The 19,533-nt window shown below is 44.8% G+C and overlaps 1 protein-coding gene across 8 annotated transcripts in view; it reads left to right on the plus strand.

Moving 5' to 3' along the window:
* map7d1b (MAP7 domain containing 1b) overlaps window positions 1–19,533 on the plus strand; it is a 53,405-nt gene that overhangs the window by 17,997 nt on the left and 15,875 nt on the right. For 7 of the 8 annotated variants that reach the window (XM_064979952.1, XM_064979953.1, XM_064979955.1 and 4 more), the window contains exons 2-6: window positions 6,023–6,277; window positions 7,895–7,963; window positions 8,363–8,383; window positions 18,176–18,339; window positions 18,632–18,740. In XM_064979952.1, the coding sequence (XP_064836024.1) occupies window positions 6,023–6,277; window positions 7,895–7,963; window positions 8,363–8,383; window positions 18,176–18,339; window positions 18,632–18,740 (618 nt within the window). The remainder of the gene's footprint in view (window positions 1–6,022; window positions 6,278–7,894; window positions 7,964–8,362; window positions 8,384–18,175; window positions 18,340–18,631; window positions 18,741–19,533) is intronic. The other variant, XM_064979957.1, reaches the window with a different exon arrangement.

A 19,533-nucleotide genomic window follows, 5' to 3' on the forward strand; every position in this document is an offset into this window, starting at 1 on the left:
AACGTCTGAGGAGGTATTAATACAGGATGTGTTTTGGGTTCCTGTGACCTCTCTGTCACCTGTCCAAAGGTCAGATGTTAAGAAGCTTGGTCCAAGGACTGAAGATCAGAGCAAAGACTGATTATGCTTCATCATGCTTTTGTTGGTGAATCCTATAGAGAATATGATATGTCCTGGAACTTGACTTTGAATGCTACTGGTTATGTGTTACTGCAAAGTATCTGCCTGATGGTATGGTATTTCATTCCAATGGTCGATGTGCACACGTCACATTCTGTTGACTCATGCATCCCAGTGTTTACCCTATATTAATTTAGCAGCAGCAGGCCATGCCCCCGCCACACCCACCTCCTAAACCCCCTTTTGTTCCAGAAAAAAACCCTGGAATGACAAGTTGTAGTGTATATTTGTAGCATTTGATGCATTGAGTCTTTGAGTGGTTTTAAATGAGGTACAGTGCCTTCGGAAAGTATTCATACCCCTTGATTTATTCCACATTTTGTTGTGTTACAGCCTCAATTCAAAATGGATTAAATATTTGATTTTATTTTATCACGCATGTACACACAATAACCCATTATGACTAAGTAAAAACATGTTTTTAGAAATTTTGGAAATTTTAAAATGGGGGTGCATGACCCCGAACCCCCCCAACAAAAGGAAACCCCCCTCCCACGCAAACTTTTGCTACCACTGCTGAAGAAAATCCTAGGGGAAACACTGCATCCCCCACTCAGAGGGACAATGTTCCTGTTCCAGAACAGAGCTTGAGTAACCAGCAGCATATTTAGCATTTTAAGGGCTTTTGCAGAGGTTGGCACATCATTAATTAGCCATTCTAAATGTTACGTCAGCACTTTCCTTTTCAGAGAAGGCCTGTATTGAAATTGGCCTGTTTGCCCCTCAAAATGGCGCTCTACGGCTGAGCCTTTTCTCTGCATTTGTTGATAGTGCTTCATGGAAATATAGCCTATATCGTTAGTCTCCCTCCCTCTCAATCGAGTCTACTCTCTCTTTCTTTTTCTCAGTCTACTCTCTCCCATAATTTTTCTTAGTCTACTCCTTCCCCCTTTCTCTCTCACGCTCTTATTTTTCTGATACCATCTCTCTATTTCTCTTTCTCTGTACTCTCTCTCTCCCAATTCAATTAAACACAATGTGCTTTATTGGCATGTTAACATGGCCAAAGCAAGTGAAGTAGATAATATACAAAAGTGAAATAAACAATCAAAATTAACAGTAAACATTACACTCACAGAAGTTCCAAAAGAATAAAGACATTACAAATGTCATATTATGTATATATACAGTGTTGTAACAGTACAAAAGGTAAAATAAATAAGGGTTGTATATGGGTTGTAAATATGGGTTGTATTTACAATGGTGATTGTTCTTCACTGGTTGACCTTTTCTTGAGGCAACAGGTCACAAATCTTGCTGCTGTGATGGCACACTGTGGTATTTCACCCAGTAGATATGGGAGTTTATCAAAATTGGGTGTGTTTTCGAATTCTTTGTGGCTCTGTGTAATCTGAGGGAAATATGTGTCTCTAATATGGTCATACATTGGGCAGGAGGTTAGGAAGTGCAGCTCAGTTTCCACCTCATTTTGTGGGCAGTGTGCACCTGGCCTGTCTTCTCTTGAGAGCCAGGTCTGCCTACGGCGGCCTTTCTCAATAGCAAGGCTATGCTCACTGAGTCTGTACATGGTCAAAGCTTTCCTTAGGTTTGGGTCAGTCACAGTGGTCAGGTATTCTGCCACTGTGTACTCTCTATTTAGGGCCAAATAGCATTCTAGTTTGCTCTGTTTATTTGTTAATTCTTTCCAATGTGTCAAGTAATTATCTTTTAGTTTTTTCATGATTTGGTTGGGTCTAATTGTGTTGCTGTCCTGGGGTGTGTGTTTGTGTTTGTGAAAAGAGCCCCAGGACCAGTTTGCTTAGGGGACTCTAATCCAGGTCCCTCTTTGCCATGCAAATGAACTGAATCCCTCCAAAAACATTTACACTGCATTTCAGCCCAGCCACAAAATGACCAGCTGACATCATGTCAGTGATTCTCTTGTTAATAACACAGGTGTGAGTGTTGACGAGGACAAGGCTGCAGATCACTTTGTCATGCTGATTGAGTTTAAATAACAGACTGGAAGCTTCAAAAGGAGGGTGGTGCTTGGAATCATTGTTCTTCCTCTGTCAACCATGGTTACCTGCAAGGAAACACGTGCCGTCATCATTGCTTTGCACAAAAAGGGCTTCACAGGCAAGGATATTGCTGCCAGTAAGATTTCACCTAAATCAACCATTTATCGGATCATCAAGAACTTCAAGGAGAGTGGTTCAATAGTTGTGAAGAAGGCTTCAGGGCGCCCAAGAAAGTCCAGCAAGTGCCAGGACCATCTCCTAAAGTTGATTCAGTTGCGGGATCAGGGCACCACCAGTACAGAGCTTGCTCAGGAATGGCAGCAGGCAGGTGTGAGTGCATCTGCATGCACAGTGAGGCGAAGACTTTTGGAGGATGGCCTGGTGTCAAGAAGAGCAGCAAAGAAGCCACTTCTCTCCAGGAAAAACATCAGGAACAAACTGATATTCTGCAAAAGGTACAGGGATTGGACTGCTGAGGACTGGGGTAAAGTCATTTTCTCTGATCAATCCCCTTTCTGATTGTTTGGGGCATCTGGAAAAATGCTTGTCTGGAGAAGACAAGGGGAGCGCTACCATCAGTCCTGTGGCATGCCAACAGTAAAGTGGGGTTGCTTCTCAGTCAAGGGAGTGGGCTCACTCACAATTTTGCCTAAGAACACAGCTATGAATAAAGAATGGTACCAACACATCCTCAGAGAGCAACTTCTCCTGGAACAGTTTGGTGACGAACAATGCCTTTTCCAGCATGATGGAGCACCTTGCCATAAGGAAAAATTGATAACTAAGTGACTCAGGGAACAAAACGTCAATATTTTGGGTCAATGGCCAGGAAAGTCCCCAAACCTTAATTCAATTGAGAACTTGTGGTCAATCCTCAAGAGGCGGGTGGACAAACAAAACCCCACAAATTCTGACAAACTCAAAGCATTGATTATGCAAGAATGGGCTGCCATCAGTCAGGATGTGGCCCAGAAGTTAATTGACAGCATGCCAGGGCGGATTGACACATATTGACTCTTTGCATCAACTTCATGTAATTTTGACACCTTTGACACCTATAAAATGCTTGTAATTATACTTCAGTATTCCATAGTAACATCTGACAAAAATATCTAAAGACACTGAAGCAGCAAACTTTGTGAAAATTAATATTTGTGTCATTCTCAAAACTTTTGGCCATGACTGTATTTGTGGTCCTGGCGACTGGACATTTTTTGGAACACCATTATTTTGGTCTTACTGAGATTTACTGTCAGGGCCCAGGTCTGGCAGAATCTGTGCAGAAGATCTAGGTGCTGCTTCAGGCCCTCCTTGATTGGTGACAGAAGCACCAGATCATCAGCAAATAGTAGGCATTATACTTCAGATTCAAGTAGGATGAGGCCGGGTGCTGCAGACTTCTAGTGCCCTTAGGCCATGTGGGAAGAAATTTGTGTTTTTTGCCAATTTTATCTGCAAACTTATTGTTTGTGTACATGGATTTTATAATGTTGTACGTTTTTCCCCCAACACCCCTTTCCATCAATTTGTATAGCAGACCCTCATGCCAAATTGAGTCGAAGGCTTTTTTGAAATCAACAAAGCATGAGAAGACTTTGCCTTTGTTTTGTTTGTTTATTTGTCAATTAGGGTGTGCAGGGTGAATACGTGGTCTGTCGTATAATAATTTGGTAAAAAGCCAATTTGACATCTCTGTCTCTTTCTCTTTATCAGTCTACTCCCTCCCCCCCTCTCTCAATCTATTGTAAAAATCTACGTATTCCCTAACTGCCCATGCCTTTGACTGTGTCTTGCTTAGTATTTTTGCTAAAGCTAGGCTGAGCCTTGTCTTCTTCTCACTGTGGGCCAAAACATTTGAGAAACAATTGCCTCACAAGTTCTCAACTGGCAGTTTCATTGAATAGTACCCGCAAAACACCAGTCTCAACATCAACAGTGAAGAGGCGACTTCGGGAAGCTGGCCTTCCAGGCAGAGTTCCTCTGTCCAGTGTCTATTCTTTTGCCTATCTTAATATTTTATTTTTATTGGAGATATGGCTTTTTCCTTGCTACTCTGCCTTGAAGGCCAGCATCCCGGGGTCGCCTCTTCACTGTTGACGTTGAGACTAGAGGTCGACAGATTATGATTTTTCAAAGCCGATACCGATTATTGGAGGACCACAAAAGCCGATACCGATTAATAACAACAATACTGAATTAACACTTATTTTAGTGCAGTGCAAGGGGAATAACTACTCCAAATCTAAAAACGAGTGACGTTTGAAACAGTATTAGCGCACACCCAGCTAACTAGCTAGCCATTTCACATTGGTTCCACCAGCCATTAGGCTGATAGGCTTGAGGTCATAAACAGCGCTGTGCTTGTGAAGAGCTGCTGGCAAAACGCACGAAAGTGCTGTTTGAATGAATGATTACGGGCCTGCTGCTGCTCAGTCAGACTGCTCTATCAAAGCAGGCTTAATTATAACATAATAACACACAGAAATACGAGCCTTTGGTCATTAATATGATTGAATCCGGAATCTATCATTTCGAAAACAAAACGTTTATTATTTCAGTGAAATACGGAACCGTTCGGTATTTTATCTAACGGGTGGCATCCTTATGTCTAAATATTCTTGTTACATTGCACAACCTTCAATGTATGTCATAATTACGTAAAATTCTGGCAAATTAGTTCGTAATGAGCCAGGCAGCCCAAACTGTTGCATATACCCTGACTCTGCGTGCAATGAACGCAAGAGAAATGACACAATTTCACCTGGTTAATATTGTCTGCTAAACTGGATTAGTAGTTATAACTAGTGATTATGATTGATTGTTTTTTATAAGATAAGTTTAATGCTCGCTAGCAATTTACCTTGGCTTCTACTTCATTCGCGTAACGGGCAGGCTACTCGTGGAGTGCAGTGGTTAGAGCGTTGGACTAGTTAACTGTGCGGTTGCAAGATTGGAACCCTGAGCTGACAAGGTGAAAATCTGTCATTCTGCCCCTGAACTAGGCAGTTAACCCACAGTTCCTAGGCAGTCATTGAAAATAAGAATGTGTTCTTAACTGACTTGCCTAGTTAAATTAAAGGTATAAAAAAAATATGAGACTAGGGTTTTGCGGGTACCATTTAATGAAGCTGCCAGTTGAGGCGTCTGTTTCTCAAATTAGACACTCTAATGTACTTTTCCTCTTGCTCAGTTGTGCACCGGGGCCTCCCACTCCTCTTTCTATTCTGGTTAGAGCCAGTGTTCGCTGTTCTGTGAAGGGAGTAGTACACAGTGTTGTACGAGATCTTCAGTTCCTTGGCAATTTCTCGAATGGAAAAGCCTCCATTTCTCAGAAAAAAAATAGACTGACAAGTTTCAGAAGAAAGTTCTTTGTTTCTGGCCATTTTGAGCCTGTAATTGAACCCACAAATGCTGATGCTCCAGATACTCAACTAGTCTAAAGAAGGCCAGTTTTATTGCTTCTTTAATCAGGACTACAGTTTTCAGCTGTGCTAACATAATTGCAAAAGGGTTTTCTAATGATCAATTAGCCTTTTAAAATGGTAAACTTGGATTAACTCACACAACGTGCCATTGGAACACAGGAGTGATGGTTGCTGATAATGGGCCTCTATACGCCTATGTAGATATCCATAAAAAATCTGCCGTTTCCAGCTACAATAGTAATTTACAACATGAACAATGTCTACACTGTATTTCTGATCAATTTGATGTTATTTTAATGGACAAAAAAATGTGCTTTTCTTTAAAAAACAAGGACATTTTTAAGTGACCCCAAATTTTTGAACAGTGTTATATATATATAATCTCGTCTTCAAACCTATCCTTTATGTATAGTGTTTTATTTCCGTTCATTGATGAACGTAATCCCTGTGTTCCAGGTCTCCCCTCCACACCAGAGCCTCGGCCCATCCACAAAGAAGAGAAGGAGATAATCAAGGATCTACTGACACCAGATGACTCAGACATTTCAGACCTCTCCCCAAACACAGAGTCCTGTCCCAAAACAGACCTCTCCCCAAACACAGAGATCTGTCCCAAAACAGAGCACACCTCAAAGACAGAGTCCTCCACCAAGACAGATGCCAGACCTGGCACCGCTGGGTCTAGTACCAGCCCCCAGCCTAAAAAAGGAGGTACGGTATACAACGTCTCACCTCTGAGCACCAGAGAGAGAGAGATAACCAGGAGGATAAGGAAATAGCCTGGGGTTAGATATACAGTGTAATGTGTAGAGTAAGGGAGCTATTGAAGCTGGTCTACCTGTCCACAGAGGGGAGAACCATCCGATGCTTCTGGTGATCGAATTGATCTTTAGTCATTACACACCCAATCAGACAGATGGCAATGGCTGAACCCCAAATAATTTGTTGTGGATGGTACGGTATGCAGGAATAAGGAGATGGGGTTTGAGGAGGAGGGGGGAGTACTGAGGCCCTGTGTTGGGACAGGAGGCCCTCTAGCTCAGGGAGTTTTCCTGAACACTCTCCAGCCTGTCTCTTCAGACTCCAGCCTTATAAGACTCCAGTACAGAAATTCACCCTTTGTTGGTGGTGGGAGGAAAGAGTGGTTGCTATAGTTACGGCCGGGGCATACATATTACATACCATGAAGTTTGAGCTCCTCAGAAAGAGATTGGCATTACCCTAAGGCCCCGTTTCCAATACATGCAGCTTATCAAAACAGAGTCCGGTCCACAGCCACGGCCACCAAAATACAGTACATCTGTGCCTAGGCTGAAACAGGATTTAAAATGCATACAAAAATCCTTCCTCTGATGCTGTTTGCATTTATCAAAGTGGGTCAGAGTTAACATTGATAATTGCTGCAGACAGGAAAAGGTGCAAAATATATCACATATGTTCCATTCGGGTTCACACAAACTGTTAAGCTGTAGAGTGAATAACATTATACCATGCAGCGGGAGATGTAGGCAGCGTCCCAAATTACACCCTATTCCCTATGTAGTGCACTGCTTTCCACCATGGTCAATAGGGCTCTGGTCAAAAGTAATGCACTATATAGGCAATAGGGTGCCATTTGGAACGCACACGTAGACCTTTATCTTGAATATATGAATACGCACTGTAGTTTAGAATTTATACAATAATTGTTTCAAGTGCATGACCTCTGCTATGCTATTGTACTCCACATTACAGGTGCGATCAGCTGTTCTGTGCACTGGGACTCTGTAGTGCATTGATATTTTAGGTCAAAATAAATGTACAATGTGTATACAAATCATTAGGAACACCTGCTCTTTCCTTGAAATTGACTGACCAGGTGACCCCAGGTGAAAGCTATGATCCCTTATTGATGTCACTTGTTAAATCCACTTCGATCGGTGTAGATAAAGGGGAGGAGACAGGTTAAAGAAGGATTTTTAAACATAGAGACAATTGAGAGATGAATTGTGTATGTGTACCATTCAGAGGGTGAATGAGCAAGACAAAACATGTAAGTGCCTCTGAACAGGGTATGGTAGTAAGTGACAGGCTTTTGTGTCAACTGCAACGCTGCTGAGTTTTTCATGCTCAACAGTTTCCCGTGTGTATCAAGAATGGTCCACCATCCAAAGGACATCCAGCCAACTTGACACAACTGTAGAAAGTTTTTGAGTCAACATGTGGCAGCATCCCTGCGGAACGTTTTCAACACCTTGTAGAGTTCACCCCGCAACGGATTGAGGCTGTTTTGGGGAGGGGGGGGTGTTCTTAATGTTTGGTATGCTTAGTGTATCTTTCTCTGCCTAGATGGGTTGAGCACAGAGCAACGACAGAAGCAGGCCAAGGAGCGGAGGGAGGAGAGGGCCAAATACATTGGTAAGCCCTAAAGGAAAAGATGCTTTAGAGAAATGATATCATTGTATGTTGGGTTTGCCTATTGTGGAGAGCAAAGAGACGTATCTAGTCTTGTCTAGGTATGTGTCCCAAATGGCACCCTATTCCCTATATAGTCTTATGGGCCCTGATTAAAGGTAGTGCACTATAAAGGGAATAGGGTATCATTTGGGATGCAGCTACAGTTCTGACTCTAGACAGTAATACAGAATGTAGGGATTATTAACCCATTAGACACTGTAGCCTTCAATATGTTGAATTACGCAACCCTTAACTGATCTCCTGTCTTACATTTGAAATACTCTGCCATGGGTTCTGCTTTTGCATGATTGATGCTTGTTGACACTTGCTGTTGTCTTCCCTCTCGTATTGCTGCTTCAGAACAGCAAACTCAGCTGCAAGGTAAGGCAATAAGAACAGCACTGGTAACATCACTTGTTAGCAGCAACAGTCCTGCTATTATTCTCCACATCTCCACCTTGTGATGGTGATGCAATGTTTTTTATTTCCCTCTGTATGCTTCTCAACAGTTCTTTCCTTTTTCTACCTCCTCCATGAATCAGTTGTTTTGTCTTCTGTTTGTTGTCCTCGTTTTTCACTGGGAACCTTAGAATGTAATGTTTTTCTCTGAAGGTCAAAATGATTAGATAGTTCAGTTATATGACCCCATCATGATGTTTTTTCTTTCAAGTTCTCATTTTGCAGATATTTTTCCTTCACCATATTTGTTCAAATCCCCCATCAATTGTTGTATGTATACTTTGCATTCATTTGAATGGGCATTAGTAATGTCTTTCCAATATAGATTTTTCTCTACAGATGTTTTCAGGGTCTATTTTTCATGATATTGTATTCTGATCTTATTATCAACTCAGAGACATGCAGTAGACTAGTATTTTCCCCAACCCTATTCTCCCACAACATTGGCCTAAGCCCCTCTTTCTCTGCACTGAGGCCAAATCCTGAGCAACCAATCAGAGGAGGACTTGGCGGGCGTATCCCACTGAGCCGTCCCATAATCCCCCTGGGGAGCGGCGTGAAAAATGTGTAGTCATTACCGTGAATCGACCGTGACGTGCCTCTCAGACAGATTAGATGTAATTACTTATTTCATTAGTCTCATTATAATCGCCATGCCAAGGAATCGTTTCAGCAGCCAGCCAGCCAGCCAGCCAGCCAGCCAGCAAAGCCAGCCAGCCAGCCAGCAAAGCCAGCCAGCCAGCCAGCAAAGCCAGCCAGCCAGCCAGCCAGCGGACAGAACCTATTATTTGACTGATAATGGCAAACCTTTGGCTGACCTCTGTTGGTCCAGATGTAAGATATTAATCTCCTATGGACCAGATATTGTAATGTTTAGATCTCACAGCATCAAGCTTTTATGGTTAGATGTTCTAAAGTTTATGGCCATATATATACTATACTGGTGATGACATACAGAAAAAAGCTAAATGTGATTATTTTTCGTACTTATCCCTTTAGGGTGACAGGTAGCCTAGTGGTTAGACTAGTGGGCCAGGAACCAAATGGTAGCTGGTTCAAATACCTGAGCTGACAAGGTGAAAAATCTGTCAATGTTCCTTTGTGCAATACCCTGAACCCTAATTTGCTCAAAGGGGCACTGTACTACTATGGCTGACCCTGTAAAACAACACATTTCACTGCACATATCTGGTGTATGTGACAATAAAACATAAAACAAGATTATTTACAACATATTTTAAAGCACAGGGTTGTTCTGTAAGGGACATTGTATATAATGCCATTACTGTGGCTTTACAATGTTAAAGTGCATGGCTCAACGTATTTAGCTAATTGTATTTCGGCCACTTAGATACTGAAAATTGCTATAATACATTTTGATCCATGATGGAGAAACAAGCTAGTGTTTTCTTTGTGGGTGCAGACGAGAGCAGGGGTCTGTGGCCAGATCTGATTTTTGTATATTTTTTAATGAATATTACTAACAAAACAGATACATTTTGGCCAAGGGATTGGTGGAATACGTTTAGAGGGTGTAATACAAAATACAATGTCATATTATTAATCTACAGTTTATGTTCTCAACCCTGAACAACATGGGCCTGGGAGGCTCACAGGAATATTGGTATCCACAGTACTCCAGCAATTAGACATTTTTCCACTCAATACTTCTTGTATTCCCCAAAAACGATAGATATTTTAAAAACATAAATGCACTGTAATTTAACCTTTAAAACTGCAAAGTTATCTCTCTTCCCCTTGATAAAATGGGTAGAATTGCAGGAAATTAGCTTGAGGACTGGAAGATTTTCTCTCCGATGCCAAGAGGTGGGACTTGAAAATGTTTCTTCCCAGGGTCGGAGACTTGGTTCATCTGGGCATGCACTGCCGAAGTCATAGTACATCTCCTTATATGCAAGTTGTGTCCTGATTATGAGGAGGTCCATGATTATTTTGCTATCACAAAAGGAGTCCCCGGACCGAAAATGTTTGAGAACCCCTGGACTAGAGTATTCTAGCCTTTTACTTATTTATAGAGAAGGGGAATGTTAACAGAATACAAATCAGGCCCTTAACTTAGAACATCAAACACTCATGCATTTCAGATTTTGATCAAATCGTTTTAATGTTTTAAATATTTCAGAGTGAGGATTGCATTCATTATCAAAGATATGCGTTATCAAAGACCTCTCACAATCAGCACTGAGACATTATCTTGAAAAAAATGAACTCTTCAAGAGTATCCAGACCCCACCATTTTAGTGCTAAACAAAACACGTGCAGTGGAAGTGGGCCCCAAAAAACTATGAGCCCCCCAAAAACTTTTCAAAAGTAGCTTGCCCCCACCATGCTAAACAACATGTGTGTGGAAGTGGGCCCATGTGCAAGGGACTGCAGAACAGGAAATGCCACTCTGAGACACAGTACACATGTGGCGTCTACCTCAAAGAAGGCTTAATGAGCTGAGAGGACACAGCTGGTGCACAGCATGCTTGGATTTTAAACAAAGCCCGAATGATTGCATTTTAATCGTGTCTGTCAGGAATGAGCCACAGAATCTGTGGCGTGAAACTCAGTATCTGCTAGAAAGCACTAGTAAAACACAGTAGGATGCTACTACTACAACTACTTGTTTACTGTTATTAGAATTATTCTAATAAGATTACAACTCTAGCAGGATGTAAACAACAATATGTCTTCATCTTCCCATTCTATTTTTCTTCCTTTTCCAATCTGGTTCCAGGAAGCCATGAGACTTTGTGCCTCTAAAAGTCTTTAACAGATCACCAGGCCAGAATTTCTCTCAGTGAACAAACAGCAAATGATGTACTGCTCAGTCATTCAGAGTTGTTTATAACCAGTTAGGGCGGAAAGAAATAGAAAGAGATGGGGAGATTATATCCCAGTTAGGTAATAGGCTGGTAACAGAGAACAGGACTAAGGTATTAGCTATTTAACCCTGATGTTTCCTCTGCTCACTATCCCCAAGTGCTTCAACAACGCTGAATGGTACATGATCCCATCCATGACTTCTGAACTTTCTTGATTAGCTAACTGTACCGCATTTTTTATTTTTTTTATTTTTTTTGCATAGCTGCCATGTACAGTACCAGTCAAAAGTTTGGACACACCTACTCATTCAAGGGTTTTCTTTATTTTTACTATTTTCTACATTGTAGAATAATAGTGAAGACATCAAAACTATGATATAACACATGTGGAATCATGTAGTAACCAAACAAGTTTTAAATTCTTCAAAGTAGCCACCCTTTGCCTTGATAACAGCTTGCACACTCTTGGCATTTTCTCAACCAGCTTCACCTGGGACGCTTTTCCAACCGTCTTGAAGGATGTCCCACATCGTCTGAGCACTTGTTGGCTGCTTTTTCTTCACTCTGCGGTCCAACTCATCCCAGACCACCTCAATTGGGTTGAGGTTGTGTGATTGTGGAGGCCAGGTCATCTGATGCAGCACTCCATCACTCTCCTTCTTGGTGAAATAGCCCTTACACAAGTCATTGTCCTGTTGAAAAACAAATGACAGTCCCACTAAGCGCAAACCAGATGGGATGGCATATCGCTGCAGAATGCTGTGGTAGCCATGCTGGATAAGAGTGCCTTGAATTCTAAATAAATCACTGAAAGTGTCACCAGCAAAGTACCCCCACACCATAACACCTCCTCCTCCATGCTTCACGGTGGGAACCACAAACCACAAATGCGGAGATCATCCGTTCACCTACTCTGCGTCTCACAAAGACACGGTGGTTGAACCAAAAATCTCAGATTTGGACTCCCAAACGATTTCCACCTGTCTAATGTACATTGCTTGTGTTTCTTGGCCCAAACAAGTCTCTTATTCTTATTGGTGTCCTTTAGTAGTGAAGTCCTGATTCCCGCAGTCTCTTCTGAACAGTTGATAGTGAGATGTGTCTGTTACTTGAACTCTGTGAAGCATTTATTTGGGCTGCAATTGTTGAAGCTGGTAAATCTAATGAATTTATCCTCTGCAGCAGAGGCAACTCTGGGTCTTCCTTTCCTGTGACGGTCCATCATAGTGCTTGATGGTTTTTGCGACTGCACTTGAAACTTGAAACTTCCGCATTAACTGACCTTCATGTCTTAAAGTAATGATGGACTGTTGTTTCTCTTTGCTTATTTGAGCTGTTCTTGCCATAATGGTTCATGAATCCACTGCCTCCGTCTCTCTTTCTCGCTCTCTCTCTCTCTCTCTCTCTCTCTCTCTCTCTCTCTCTCTCTCTCTCTCTCCAGTGTTTGTGTGGGCGTGGTTTCCCAATCTCGGCCTGATTGTCTGCGCCAGCTGGAACCACTTATCTTCCCTTTATATGTTCTGTTACCAGTGTTTCTTGTTGTCAGATCGTTGTTTCTTCTCTGAGGTTGTGGCGTGTGTCCGTGCTCTTCTCTTGTGTGAATTATCTGCTGTGCTCCTTCCTACTCATCTGGACACACTCCCCTGGTTTTCTCAGCACGTTATGATCGGAAGATGCGCCCGAGTTCCTGGGTCGGATTCCTTCTGAGTACAGTCTGTCTGTCATGTTGCTGCTGTGAACTACATTCATTAAAACCATCGTTGCTTGCATCTTGCATCCGCCTCTGTGTTGTAACAGAACGATCTGACCAGACCATGGATGCAGCGAGTTCAACGAGTCTGACCGAATTCCTTTCCCGCAGTATCACGAGAATGGATCAACAAGAGGAGAACATCTCCAGCACAGGTCGTGCAGTACAAGCCCTTTCGACGCAGGTATCCCAGCTGACCCAACAATTGCAACATCTGATGGGTTCCGCTGCGCCACCTACACCGGCAGTTCAACCCGCCCCGCCAGAGCCGGATTCCCAGCTAGAGCCACGGCTACCGACACCAGAGGGTTATTCAGGTGATCCTGACTATTGCAGAGCCTTTCTTACGAGATGTTCCATGCATTTCTCGTTGCAGCCACGGACCTTCAACCGTGAACAGTCTAAGGTAGCATTCGTACTCACACTGCTATCAGGCAAAGCGTCTCTCTGGGGAACGGCGGTGTGGGCGAACCAGGACCCATGCTGCACCTCTTTCCAGACACTCTCCGAGGAGATGAGAAGGGTCTTCGATCGGGCCGTGGCGGGTAGGGAGACGGCCAGACTACTCGCTGACCTTCGCCAAGGAGACCATTCAGTATCGGAATACTCCATCCAATTCCGCACTCTGGCCGCTGAGTGTCAGTGGAACGAGGAGGCGCAGTGGGACATGTTCCTGCATGGGCTGGAGGACCGGATCCAGAAGGAGATTTATGTTCTGGACCTTCCCAGGAGTTTAAATGGACTAGTGGAACTAGCCCTGAGGGTCGACGCTCGTCTGAGTCGTATTGGCCGCCGAGCATGCCCTAACAGACCGTATAACGACACGGAGGGCTGGCATGCCAGCGTCGGGAACACGGCCAGTTCAGCCTCCTATCACGAACCCATGCAGCTGGGGAGAGCTCGCCTCTCCCGGGAAGAGAGGGAGAGGCGGAGATCCCAAGGACTCTGTCTCTACTGTGGTAGAGCGGGCCACTTTATCCACTCCTGCCCGGTAAAAGATCAGGCCCGGTAGTAAACATGAGGCTACTATCGGGTGGTGTCACCACAGAGAAGACCTCATCATCTACTCTCCTCCCGGTAAGACTAAGATGGGCCACCCACACGCACGACACCCAAGCCTTACTGGACTCAGGAGCAGAGGGTAATTTCATGGACTTCAAGCTCGCTCACAAACTCCAGATCCCTATCACCTCACTCACGCACAAGATATCCGTCAACGCTCTCAATGGTCAAGAACTCCCCAACATTTCTCACACCACTGAACCTATCACACTCATCACTTCTGGCAATCACACTGAGACACTATCATTCCTACTCATGGACTCACCCCTTGCACCATTAGTTCTCGGCCACCCTTGGCTCACCCAACACAACCCCAGAGTTGACTGGGGTCATAACTCTATATCCATGTGGAGTAACAAGTGTCTTGAGTCCTGTTTAGTGTCTGCTTGTTCGTCTGTGTCTGATTCTGTGTTTCTAGAGGAGGCAGTGGATTTGTCTAACGTGCCCGTTGAATACCTCGACCTGAAGGAGGTGTTCAGTAAGTCCCGTGCTGCTTCCCTTCCTCCGCATCGTCCCTATGACTGTGCAATAGAATTATTGCCAGGTGAGTCTCCGCCTAAAGGCAAGTTATATTCACTTTCTGTTCCTGAGAGGGAGGCTATGGAGAGATACATCTCTGGTTCTCTGGCATCTAAATTCATTCGTCCTTCCTCTTCTCCAGCGGGGGCGGGGTTCTTCTTTGTGGGGAAGAAGGACGGATCTCTGCGTCCTTGCATTGATTACCGTGGGTTGAATAACATCACAGTGAAGAATACCTATCCCTTACCGTTGATGTCCTCAGCCTTTGAAAGGTTACAGGGAGCATCCGTGTTCACTAAGTTGGATTTACGTAATGCATATCATTTGGTTCGCATAAGGGAGGGGGACGAATGGAAGACCGCGTTTAACACCCCCAGAGGGCACTTCGAATATTTGGTCATGCCTTTTGGGCTATCCAACTCCCCAGCGGTTTTCCAGGCACTCGTCAATGACGTGCTGAGAGATATGATTGATCAGTTCATATATGTTTACCTGGATGACATACTGATTTTTTCTTCTTCTCTCCAGGAACACGCTCAACACGTCAGACGAGTGCTTCAGAGGTTGCTGGAGAATGGACTTTTTGTCAAGGCGGAGAAATGCATTTTTCATGCACAATCCGTTCCATTCCTAGGTTACATCGTCTCGACTGAAGGTATTCGCATGGATCCCGACAAGGTTAAGGCTGTGGTGGATTGGCCAAGCCCAGATTCCCGTAAGGCCCTACAGAGGTTTCTGGGATTCGCCAATTTCTACCGGCGTTTCGTTCGCAACTTTAGCCAGATAGTCGCTCCTCTTACCGCCTTAACCTCTCCCAGAGTGACGTTCAGGTGGTCCGATACAGCCGAGGCTGCATTCGCCAAACTCAAGAGCCGCTTTGTTTCGGCTCCTATCCTCATAGCTCCCGATCCCTCGCGTCAGTTCGTGGTGGAGGTGGACGCTTCAGAGGTGGGGGTAGGTGCGGTACTTTCCCAACGTTCCTCTTCTGACGACAAGATGCACCCTTGCGCGTTCCTTTCCCATCGGTTATCACCTGCGGAACGCAACTACGACATTGGCAACAGAGAGTTGTTGGCAGTGAAGTTAGCACTGGAGGAGTGGCGCCATTGGTTAGAGGGTTCGGGGGTACCTTTTATAGTTTGGACCGATCACAAGAATTTGGAGTATATCAGAACCGCCAAGCGACTCAACTCCAGGCAGGCGCGGTGGGCACTCTTTTTCGGACGTTTTGACTTCTCTCTCTCGTATCGCCCGGGTTCCAAGAATGTCAAACCCGATTCCCTTTCTCGCATTTTTGACCATTCCGAACGCCCATCCACTCCCGAGTGCATCCTACCCGGGACCCTAGTGGTCTCCACACTCACATGGGAGGTTGAATCGAGGGTCAAAACGGCCTTAGAGGGGGTCACGCCTCCGCCCGGTTGCCCGCCTAATCGGTTGTTTGTGCCGGAGGGGTGTCGGTCCGATGTTATTCGGTGGGGGCACTGCTCCAACGTAGCGTGTCATCCAGGAGTCAGCCGCACTAGCTTTTTGGTTAAGCAACGCTTTTGGTGGCCATTGATGGCTCGTGACATTCACAGTTTTGTCTTGGCCTGCTCGGTTTGTGCCACTGGGAAGACTTCTAATCGACCCCCAGATGGGTTACTCCAACCGCTGTCGGTCCCTTCGAGACCCTGGTCCCACATCGCGCTAGATTTTGTTACCGGCCTCCCGCCCTCCCAGGGCAAGACGGTTGTTTTGACCGTGGTGGACCGGTTCTCGAAGGCGGCTCATTTTATTCCCTTGCCTAAATTACCATCTGCCAAGGAGACAGCGGTAACTGTCGTGGATCACGTCTTTCGCTTACATGGCCTGCCGATGGACGTAGTTTCTGACCGGGGCCCCAATTTGTGTCCAAGTTTTGGCAAGAGTTTTGTAGGTTACTGGGAGCGAGTGTCAGCCTGTCTTCAGGGTTTCATCCCCAGAGCAACGGTCAAACGGAGAGGGCCAACCAAGATTTGGAGAGAGTGTTGCGATGTTTGGTTTCTAAGAATCCCTCTTCCTGGAGTCAACAACTCTCTATGGTTGAGTACGCTCACAATTCGTTGCCAGTGGCAGCCACGGGTCTCTCTCCGTTTGAGTGTAGTTTAGGTTACCAGCCACCTATCTTTCCCAGTACGGAGTCCGAGGTCACTGTTCCCTCCGCTCACGCTTTCATCCAGAGGTGCCGTCACGCATGGAGCAGAGCCCGTGAGACTCTTCTCCGGGTGGGGGCGCGCACCAAGGCTAAGGCCGATCGCCACCGGTCGAAGCCTCCGGTATACGTCGTTGGCCAAAGAGTGTGGCTTTCTACTAAGAACATTCCACTCCGATCCGTTTCGAACAAGCTTGCCCCCAAATTTATCGGCCCGTTCAGAGTCACCAGGATCATTAGTCCGGTGGCGGTCCGGCTCAAGCTTCCTCCGGCGTATAGGAGAATTCATCCTACCTTTCATGTGTCTAAAATAAAACCTGTGTTTCAGGCACGCATTAACCCGCCGGTCCCGGTTCCCCCGCCGCCACGACTTGTTGATGGGGAGACCACCTTTTCTGTCAATCGTATTTTGGACTCTAGAAGGAGGGGACGCGGATTCCAGTACCTGGTGGACTGGGAGGGTTACGGCCCGGAGGAGAGAAGTTGGGTACCTGCTAGGGACATTCTGGATCACTCCCTTATCGATGATTTCAATCGACAGGTAAATTCGCCTGGGAACGCCAAGAGGCGTTCCTAGGGGGGGGGGTATTGTCACGGTTCATGAATCCACTGCCTCCGTCTCTCTTTCTCGCTCTCTCTCTCTCTCTCTCTCTCTCTCTCTCTCTCTCTCTCTCCAGTGTTTGTGTGGGCGTGGTTTCCCAATCTCGGCCTGATTGTCTGCGCCAGCTGGAACCACTTATCTTCCCTTTATATGTTCTGTTACCAGTGTTTCTTGTTGTCAGATCGTTGTTTCTTCTCTGAGGTTGTGGCGTGTGTCCGTGCTCTTCTCTTGTGTGAATTATCTGCTGTGCTCCTTCCTACTCATCTGGACACACTCCCTGGTTTTCTCAGCACGTTATGATCGGAAGATGCGCCCGAGTTCCTGGGTCGGATTCCTTCTGAGTACAGTCTGTCTGTCATGTTGCTGCTGTGAACTACATTCATTAAAACCATCGTTGCTTGCATCTTGCATCCGCCTCTGTGTTGTAACAATTTCATAGTTTTGATATATTTTATATTTTTAACTAGGCAGGTCAGTTAAGAACAAATTCTTATTTTCAATGATGGCCTAGGAACAGTGGGTTAACTGCCTGTTCAGGGGCAGAACGACAGAGTTGTACCTTGTCAGCTCAGGGATTTGAACTTGCAACCTTCCGGTTACTAGCCCAACTCTCTAACCACTAGGCTACCCTGCCGCCCCTTGAATGAGTAGGTGTCCAAACTTTTGACTGGTACTGTATAATGAAATGAAACAATTAAACAATGAGTATATAAAACTAAACTAAACCATGTATATTCAAATAAAACTAAACCTGTACCCGTTGTCTCCCGTTGCATAGCGGCTAAGAAGGCCCAGTGGCTGGAGAAGGAGGAGAAGGCGAGGCGTCTGAGGGAGAGCCAGCTCGAGGAGCGCAGGAAGAGGCTGGAGGACCAGAGACTGAAGCTTGAGAAACGAAGAGCCCTCCTGGAGGAGAAGCAGAGGCAGAAACTTGAAAAGAACAAGGTGGGGAGTAGAGGCCTGAAGGAGGGTCACGTTCAATATCTCTCTCTTGCTCAATTGTTGTGTGCAGTTTTGTTATCAGCTTGGTTAGTCTAGGGTACACATACAGCCAATGATCTAAGCTTTAATTAATTATCATTTTAGGAATAATATTCAATTCTAAGCGGTTGCTTTGGGTGGATTTGGCACATACATGGTGGTTTGGTATTTTGTAAATATTACATATCACTGTTCTCAGCTAAGTGTAGCTTCTTGAGAGAGTCACAGTTTTTGTCTCCCAATGTCCCCACCACAGGAGCGCTACGAGGCGGCCATCAAGAAGTCAACCAAAAAGACCTGGGCTGAGATCCGTCAGCAGAGATGGTCCTGGGCCGGCGGCCTCAACCAGACCTCCCGCAGACAAAGTGAGTCGCACTGGAACCACATAGAACCGTATAGACATGAACCACCCAGAACTTCAATGAATTGCTTGTACAGAGTACCTTCATAGTACAGGACAGAAACGTAACTTTCTAGTCTAACTGACGTTAATTATTTACAGTGTCCTAAGGTTTTGATGTTAGGCCATTGTTAGGCACTGTAATTTGGTTGGGGTGGTAATGTTCTGAGTACCATTAGAATAGCGATATTAGTCATTCTACAGTATAATTCATGTTTACTAACATTATTTTGCCTAACAGTGGCTCACTATTTCTACTTGACTTCATTTATCACTGAATCACTGAGTCCCATTATGATTTAGACTGGATTTGTATTCTTAACGTACCGTTTCTCTCACTCCAGATTCTCACTGTTCAGTAGAGTCCAGAAATAGGAGATAGAAGGGAATGTCATGTATATGTTTCATTCGACTTGCTGCGTGAGCTGCAAGGTGTTGAGTTGATCAGAGCTGTAAGGAATCGACTCAGGGTTCAGTGTGCCAACTCTCTCCTATGCTGCTCAGTCCAACAATGACACAAGCTTGTGAAAGGCTATCTCTTTGATTGTGACCTTGAGATCAAGAACCTTCTCTCCTCTCTGAAGTGTAAATGAAAATGAGTGTGTGTGGATGTGTTTTGGTTTGAGCAACACAGACAATCTATTTTTCCACCTTTCCGGTTGTTGCTTTTATATACAAAGATTTGTTTCTGGGTTTCAGATGCCATTCATAAACCCAGTCATTTAACTTTCCCAATTTTACCCCAACCTTTTTCCAGG

This window comes from Oncorhynchus masou, chromosome 12 (assembly GCF_036934945.1).
Source record: "Oncorhynchus masou masou isolate Uvic2021 chromosome 12, UVic_Omas_1.1, whole genome shotgun sequence".
Lineage (NCBI taxonomy): Eukaryota > Metazoa > Chordata > Actinopteri > Salmoniformes > Salmonidae > Oncorhynchus > Oncorhynchus masou.